This window comes from Pediculus humanus, genomic scaffold, assembly GCF_000006295.1.
Source record: "Pediculus humanus corporis 1103172108255 genomic scaffold, whole genome shotgun sequence".
Taxonomy (NCBI): domain Eukaryota; kingdom Metazoa; phylum Arthropoda; class Insecta; order Psocodea; family Pediculidae; genus Pediculus; species Pediculus humanus.
In genome coordinates, this window is record NW_002987824.1 from 15,286 (window position 1) to 24,647 (window position 9,362).

Sequence of the window (9,362 nt, forward strand, 5' to 3'; positions counted from 1 at the left end):
TTTGTTTGCCTTTGGCAATGAAATAAATTTTTTTCTTTTATTTAATCACTTGAAACATTTCCTCAACATTTGTTAAATATTTTTAAAAACAATTGTTAATCATTTTTTAACCGTAAATAATAAATTTTATTTTATCTTACGGGGTAGTAATTAATATTACTTTTATAACCGTGTTGATAAATATTTTATTACAATCGATGGATCGATGGATCGATCGATCGATCGATCGCGTGACCTTTTTTTGATGTTTGATTTCGACAAAATTCTCTCATTTGAAATTTATTATTATTATTGTTGTTATTTTACCGTTGCGATTTTGGGCGTTTAAAAACGCGGGAAAAGTTTGTGACTTTGAAGTAGTAGTAATAATGATAATAATAATAAGTAGTTTGAAAGGGGGTTAAAAATCAAATAAAGGAATCGATTTGAATGTTTTTTTTGGAAGAGGAAAACACTGGACAAGGAAGTATAACTAACGGTTAATTTATACCCCGGGGTATATACCTCCTACCCGTAAAGTTTTAATAATTTTTTTTTTTATTTTGTTTATTCACTAACAACAACAACAATAATAATGATTTGATGACGTTGTTATTCGCTATAAAAGGGCGAATAGAAAATTACTAGGAAACGCGTAATGACTATTATATTACTTACGTAGAAAGAATTTTTTTTTTGTTTTTTTTTTTTACCCTTCATAATTTTATGGTTTGGAGTTTTTTTTTTGAAATTATTCATTACTCGTGGTAATAAAAAGTAATAGTAATAATAACAATAAATGAATGAGATTTTTTTTAAAAAATTTTTTATTACTAAAAAAAAAAAAAAAAAAAGTAATTAAAACATAAATAAATGGTATCTTATACAAATTTTACATGTAGTTTGTTTGTTTCTCGTTAAAATTTGAAAGATTATTTTATTTTATTTTTTTACGTCATTAATATAAATTATTAATTTCTTTCTTTTCGTAAAACTAAAATAAATATTTAACGATTATGATAATAATAATAATAATAATAATGAAAGAGCGTCATCATTTCTTATAAAAAATAAATTAAAGAAAAAAATCGGGTGAAAGATTGACGAATCGAACATTTTTTTTTTTTTTTAATACGGTTCGTCGTCGATGAGAGAAAAATTAATTTATTGCCATCCGGCTGGAAGTGGAGAGTAACTTTCTTCGGCGACTGGAGCTAAGATTTTACCGTGTACCGGTACGGAAGTTGGTACTCTTACAACATCGTGACTGGCACTTTTGAAAACGGTCGGTTGAGCTGTTTGAACTCTTTCGTATTTGGTCACGGGTTCGGCAACTTCGACTTCCTGAAGAGTTTCGACCGGACGGCTAACAACTACTCTTCTGGTGTTGACGCGTTCGTTGGTCGGTGCAGCAAAAGCTGGAGCTGGAGTTGCGGAAACAACTCTTCCTCTGACTCCTCCCGCGCTGATTGGAAATGGAGAAGCACTTCCGGATCTTTCAAAGCCAACTTCGGTGACTCCTCCTAATAAAAAAAAAATATTTCTCAACTGTTTTATCGACTCCATTATCAACCTTTTCTTCAAGGACGGATATTGATTTATTAATTTATTAATTTGAAATAAGTCACGACGGTGGTGGTGGTGATGGTGATGGTGGTAGATTGTAAAATTAGATCAGAAATTTTTCTCACGATTCGTATTTATTTTATGTGAAAATTCTTTCTTGGAATTTTTGTGATTTGATGGTACAAGGTCATCGTGAGTGTGATTAATTAATCTTGCAAAACTTTTGCAGTAGTCAACTCCTGTAAAAATTTCTTTCTTTTCTTTTTTTTTTTTTTTTAAAGGGCAAATACTTCTGAAAGTTTTAATTGTTAAAATTTTAAAATTGTATAATATTTTTTAAGGGCATTAAAGACATTTAAATGATAATTATATATAATTTTTTAATTTCCAAGAGTGAAAATTTAATATTTAATTAGCGGAAATGAAAACGAGATTCAATATTACCTTAAATGTATATAAATCATAATAATAATAAAAAAGTTTTATTGTCGTAATATTGGGTGTATTCAATATTGAATACGCGGGTTAAAGTTTAAAATTTATGGCAAAGTTAAGTAATGAATGTAAAAATATTTAATTACCTCTGGCGGTGAGAAGTTGAAGCAATTTTTGTTGGTTTTCGTGGTTAACTCTGGAGTTTCCGTTTGAGGCAAGGCCGGCTTCGGTCAAAGAGGTTGAGTAGCCTGGAGCGGAAGCAGAGCTGAATAAGGCTGGGGCAGCAGATGGAGCGGCGTATGTTTGATATCCGACAACTCCGTTAGATCTGAATCCACCGGCGGAGTAAGATGGAGCGGCGGTTGTGAAAGTACCTGGGGCGTAAGCGCCGCCAACAGAAAGTCCGGAAACACCGGCGGAGTGAACTTGAGCTACGACTGGAGCGGAAACGGAAACGGTTTGAGCTGGAGCAGATACGGCAACGGTTGGAGCTGGAGCGAGAGTTTGGGATGGGGAAGATACGGTGACAGATGGAGCTGGAGTAACGGCAACAGTTTGAACTGGAGCACTAGCTGGAGCGGAGTGAACTGGAGCAGGAGATACAGATACAGTTTGAGCTGGGGCAGAAACAGCAACACTTTGAGCTGGAGCAGATACGGTTAAAGTTTGAGCTGGGGCAGAATAGGAAACTCCTTGAGCTGGAGCAGAGTAAGAAACTGATTGAGCTGGGGCAGAGAAAGAAACTGATTGAGCTGGGGCAGAGAAAGAAGCTCCTTGGGCTGGAGCAGAAACGGCTACAGTTTGAGCTGGAGCAGAAACAGAAACAGTTTGGGCTGGGGCAGAGAAAGATACTCCATGGGTTGGAGCAGAAACTGAGACACCAGACACTGGAGCGGAGTAAGAGACTCCTTGAGCTGGAGCGGAAACGGAAACAGTTTGAGCTGGAGCAGAAACAGTAACAGTTTGAGCGGGGCCAGAGAAAGAGACTCCTTGAGCTGGAGCAGAGTAAGAAACTCCTTGAGTTGGTGCAGAGTAAGAAACTCCTTGAGCTGGGGCAGAGTAGGAAACTCCTTGAGCTGGGGCAGAGTAGGAAACTCCTTGAGCTGGGGCAGAGTAGGAAACTCCTTGAGCTGGGGCAGAGTAGGAAACTCCTTGAGCTGGGGCAGAGTAGGAAACTCCTTGAGCCGGACTAGCGAATGAGAATCCATGAGCTTGAGTAGAGTAAGAAACTCCTTGAGCTGGTGCAGAGTAAGAAACTCCTTGAGCTGGAGCAGAGAAAGATACTCCTTGAGCTGGAGCAGAGTAAGAAACTGATTGAGCTGGGGCAGAGAAAGAGACTCCTTGAGCTGGAGCAGAGTAAGAAACTCCTTGAGCTGGGGCGGAATAGGAAACTCCTTGAGCTGGTGCGGAATAGGAAACTCCTTGAGCTGGTGCGGAGTAAGAAACTCCTTGAGCTGGTGCAGAGTAAGAAACTCCTTGAGCTGGGGCAGCTGGAGCATAAGCTGTAGTTTGAACTGGGGCGGCTGGAGCGTAAGCGGTAGCTTGAACTGGAGCAGCTGGAGCGTAAGCAGTGCCTTGAACTGGAGCAGCTGGAGCGTAAGCAGTGCCTTGAACTGGTGCACCTGGTGGAGCTGGGGCAAAAGCACCAGAACCACCTCCGACAGTTACGGTACCAGATTGAACAGATGAAGAACCACCGCTAACAACTCCGGCGGGTCCTGAGACGGTAGAGACAGCTGGTCCAGTCGGAACAGCTACAGATTGAGAGCCGACTTGAACAGCTTCACCAGTAGCTTGAATAACAGCTGGGCCTTTTTGAGTTCTGCTCAATGGTTCATTAAGTTCGACAACGGCGGATCCGGCTGGTCTGACAACAACACGTTCTTCGATGTCGTAAAATTGTTTTTGAATAGCTGGTCGTCTAACTTCAAATCTTTGAGTTTTAACAGCTGGTCTAGCGAGATCGACAGTGTTTTGAATAACACCAGTTTGAGTGTTAACTCTAGTTACTGGAACATCAGCAACAGCAGGAACGTGTTGAACAGCCGGAATGGCAGCATATTTAGTAACAGTTGGTGCACCGTATGAAACCGAACCAGCAGCGGCAAAAGAACCTTGAGCGACTCCTGGAGGAGCAGCAAAAGTGGCAGGAGAAGCGGAAACGGTTGCCACTGGAGAAGCGGTAACGGTAGCGACTGGGGAAGCAGAAAATGCAACTGGAGCGGAAGAGGCAACAGCTCCAGAATAGCCGACTGGTCCGGCGGCTAATCCAGCGTGAAAAGATCCATCAACGTAGGTAACATCAGCCGGAGCACGAAGAGCACCCAAGTGTCCGCAGGAGGCTACGTGAGCCAAAGCTACTACAAGAAGAGCAAATTTCATTTTCTAACCTGTAAAAAAAAAAAAAAAAAAAATGAAAAAACCATCAGACATTTGAACTCGACGAACTAATAGAAACATAATTTAAATTTATTTTAATAAAAAAAATAATAAACAAATAGCATGCATGTCATCAATTTATCTTCATTATTTCACGACAAAGTCGTTTCTCGCTACGACCAGTTTAATTGATTTACGCGACAATTAATTAAAACTATTCATCCTATTATTATTTTTCGTATAAGTCGATCATTTTAAAATTTTACAATTCGGAAAAATTTTTTTTAATTTTTAAAAAATTTTATTTACTACATCGAGTTTATCTTATTCTGTAGCGCTATAAAAAATTTAATTTTTCCCCAAATAGTATCCCTATAACCTACAGCACTATATAAACCGACTTTTTTTTTTTTTGTAAAATTTCCACTATTTCAACTCACTAAAAATTAATAACAAAATACTCTATAAATATTAAAAAAGAAATAACTTATGGATTTTTTTCTAAAATTATTACTATAAAAAAAAAAAAAAATCACTTAAAAAAAATTTTTTTTAAATTCCATTTTAAATTTTATTGGTACGATCCCTTCGTTTTATTAAACAAACAAAAATATATCACCGATAGTTATTATTATTATTACAGTCAAAAATTGGATAAAACTTTTCCCGATTTTCTCACCTTATTTTTTTTGTATATTCAAAAGGTATCCACTATTTAACAATATAAATATTGTACTGATTTTATTTAAGGTACCACGTGCGGTTTATATAGTCTCAACGTGATTTCTCACGTCCTTATCCGACCCCACCCCATTTCCAGTAAATACGAAGTAGGTCCTTATTATTATTATTATTATTATTATTGTATCAGTTTGCGAAACGAGACGTGCTCTCGAACTCGATGAATATCTTTTACCTCCTCCTACTCCGAGGTATTATTGAATTTAGTCGATGAAAAGTGGTCAAAGAACGTGGAACGAGAAAGGAAAAACAAGAAAATACAATAATATCGGATAAATCCTAATTGATTTTCAAAAAAAAAAAAATTGAAAATTTTTTAAAAGAAAAAAGATGATTCGGGGAAATTTTTTCAAATCCGATTGTTCAGTTCATCGAAAAAAAAAAAATTAATAAATTTATAACAACGGGATGAGGTTTATAAGATTTAAATTTAAATTCATAATAATAATTATTATTATTATTATTTATCGTCGATGGATCCATTTAATTAAAATAAATCCGTACTCAGCGTTCGAATCTGGTGACACTACAACAAATTTCTACACAACGAAATTGCTTATTGTTTATTTAAAAGGTTTTAATCACTTCTGAAGTCAACCTTCTGAATTTGCGGCAAATTAAATTTGGTCTGCTTAATATTTTTCCAGGACCGTATCTTATTTTTAAAATCATAAATCGTATAAATTTAAATATGAAAATATAAACGGGGCGCTTTAATTTTTTTTTTGTTTTACTTTTGGGCTTTAAGGTTTGCTATTGTTTTTTTTTTATATCAATCGCATCGATACGATATAATAAACGATAATCGAAATGTTTAAAAACTAAAACAACTTTCATTATTTGATGTAAAAATCTCGTATTTCGGTATACGAAAAAAAAAAAGAAATTAAATAAAAAAATTTTTCGTAAATTTAATAATGCGGCAAAAAAATAATAATTATAATAATCTGGAGAAGTCTGGATAAATTGCTAAAGTAGTATGGAAAACTTCCTGGAGAATTCTGGAAAATTACTGAAGAAGTCTAGAGAAATTGCTGGAGTAGTTGAACGGAAAATTTCCTGGAGAACTCTGAAAAATTGCTGAAGAAGTCTGGAGAAATTGCTGGAGTAGTAAGGAAAATTTCCTGGAGAATTCTGGAAAATTGCTGAAGAAGTCTGGAGAAATTGCTAAAAAGAATTTTGAAGAATTACCTAGAAAAATTACTACAGAAGTCTAGGGGATTTTCTGGAGAATTTCGGAGAAGTCTGAAGAAATTTCCGGGAAAATTTTCTAGAAAATTCGGGGGAATTTTCTGAAGAATTTCGGAGAGGTTGATGGAGAACTCTGGAAAATACCTGGAGAATTTCCTGGAGAGTTTTGGAGAAGTCTGGAAAACTTACTAGATAATCGCCGGAATATTACTGGAGAATTCTGAATAAATTCCTACAGAAAACTTTCCTGAAGAAATTTCTGGAAAAATTCTTCTAGAGTACACTTGCCGTCGGGTTTTTAACAGAACAAGACAAATACGAATCCAGAGAGGAGTTCTTGTTCTGACAACCTTCAGTTGTTCAGTCATTGGAGCCCAATTAGGGAATAAGATGGAATCAGGGAAACTTAAAAAATTCACGTGGTATTATTTACAACGAAACCCCAATTATTATTCCCGTGGGATCAAAATGAAATTAATTCCTCAAACTCTTGCAAACACGCGACAAATTTTTATTTTTAATAAGAGTTCATTGGAAAAAATTTTTTTTTAAGAAAAAAGATAAAAGAAAAATTTACGGGTAATAAAATAAATAAATTTTCTATTGGTAATATTACGTAATGCGATAAAAAGTAATTTTTTTTTCTTTCTGGATAACAACAGGATAACGAAGTAAAAAAAAAAAAAATAATGATAATAAAAATCCTTGATAAAAAAAAAATTTTTTTGGATAGTGAAACCAGGAACAATATACGGAAAATACCCTCGACACGTACAACATTACACGTTTATTATCCGTCTGGGCGTCCTTATAAAAAAAAAAAAAAATATTAAATCCTATACAACCAACGACAACAAACAACAACAAAAATTAACTCGCACGACAAGCAAACAAACAAAAAAAAAAATTAAATAAAACACGATGAATTGAATGAAAATGACACGCGGTTATAAATTTAAAAAAAAAAAAAAATTTATTCTTACATAAATTTGTCAAATCGAAATTAATAAATTATTTATTTATTTATTTACTTAATAATAATAATAAAGGGTCCTTAATCTAATATTAAATGCCTTAAAGTCTCGTGGGTCGTTTATTCACCGCCAAGTTTAATAAATTAAAAAAAAAAAAAAAAACGAAAAATCTAAAAATCAATAACCGACCTTATATATTTCGTTAACGTATTTAAATAAGTAACAAAATAATAATAATAAAATTACTATTTTATTACGGGTAAGTTTTCACGTCGACGGATGAGAATAAACAAATTTTTTTTTTTTTAAATTTTGTAATGCATTAAAAAAAAAAAAAACACAAATTCAAAAATAAGAAGAATTATTATCATTTTATTACCGTGGGCGAAAAAACGCCCGTTTTTTATTATCATTATTATTAATATTATTTCATCATATAAATTAAATAATGCATGTTCGTATTTACGTATGCGTATGTGTTGGTTTATTTTTAACCGGGTCGTATTATTATTATTGTTATTATTATTATTAATATTATTTCACGAGTTATCGTAATTTATTACACCAAATTTTGTTTTTTTCCCAAAAATTTTCCGTTTCTGTAATAGAAAACCAAAAAAAAAAAAAAAAAAACCGGAAAGTCGTAGGGTTTGTAATAATTTGTAATAATATGTTTATCAATTTTATCAATGACTTTGACGTCATTGTTTTCATTTTATTAAAGCTAACGGATCGGTAATAATTTAATAGTTTGAACTAATTTAAACACATTTTAATTTTATTTTAATTATGAAATACTATCACTACCATTACTACTACTACTACTACTATTGCTAATACTACTACTACTACTAAAAAAATAATAATAATAATAATGATAAATTCGATGGTGATTCGATATTATTATTATTAGTAAAAAAAAATGATTTAACATCTCAAAATTTTCTTTTCTTTTTTTAATGGGAGAATTTGTTTTATGATGGGATTTGTTTTATGATGGGATTTGTTTTTATTTTTTTTATAAATTTTTTGATGAGGTGATTTTGATAAGAGAGGAAAATGTTAGGAAAATGAGAAAAAAATATTTTTCGGATTTTTTTTTTTTTTTATACAAAGAAAATCCAATAAATTTTTTTCCTTTTTTTTTGTTTTTAAACTTGAGGAAAATTCGAAATCGACATTTGATTTATAAGTTATTATTATTATTATTGAGGAATTATATATGGCGTTGTAATTTAGTGGAGGAAAAGTGGGGAAGAGAGGGAAAAATTATGTTTTTTAGTAGGTGAAAAAATAATAGAAATAATAGAAAATTTATTAAAGTAAGAAAAGTTTAAAAAAAGTTTTAAATCGAAGAACGTAGACGAAAATATCGAAATGATAAGAAAATTTTTTTTTCTTTCCTTTTTTTGTTATTTCGATAAGAAATTTATTACTCTACTATAACGTTTTGTAGTTTCCGTAAATTTACTTTTGTGAAGAAAAAAAAAAAAACTATATATATTTTAACTTTTTATTTTTATATAAAAATATTTTCCGTTCGTTTTTCTTCCTGTTTTTATTGCCAAAAATTTCTTTCTTTCTTTTTTTTTTTTTTTTTTTTTTACACAACAACAACAACAACCCCAAAACATAAATTATGTAATTTTTAACCCATATTTTCATTTGTTTGTTTGTTTGTTTTTGAATACTGACACAATTAATGTTTTTTCGACAATTTTTTTTGGGTGTTTTTTATAACATAAAATTGTCAGGTTGTAAAGTTATAAAAAACAAAACAAAATTTTATTCTAACCACACTTTCTCAAATTTTATTCTACTTTAAAATTTATATGTAAAGTTTTTTTTGTTTTCTGTAAAAAAAAATTACAAATATGAAACGTGTCGAAGTGTTAAGTTGTTGTAATTCCACCCCCTCGCTTCTCCCCCCTTTCCGCTTTATTGTTTTTTATTACGTAATATTAGATTTTTTTTTTTGCGTATTTTCTTTTCAACTTTTTATGTTTTTTTTTTTTTTTAAATTTTTTTTTTTTTTTTTTGGTTGTTCTACCATCGATTTATTAAACTTATTAAAATGATGATAATTTATTTAATTAT

General features: G+C 32.1%; 1 protein-coding gene across 1 annotated transcript; it reads right to left on the bottom strand.

Moving 5' to 3' along the window:
- Positions 1-1,143: 1,143 nt before the first annotated feature.
- Positions 1,144-4,362, bottom strand: Phum_PHUM478280 (uncharacterized protein; the record flags this gene model as incomplete). The annotated part of the gene is made up of 3 exons (XM_002430380.1): positions 1,144-1,502; positions 1,671-1,784; positions 2,127-4,362. The coding sequence occupies 3 exons, from the start codon at positions 4,360-4,362 to the stop codon at positions 1,144-1,146; spliced, it is 2,709 nt and encodes a 902-aa protein (XP_002430425.1).
- Between the last annotated feature and the right edge of the window lie 5,000 nt (positions 4,363-9,362).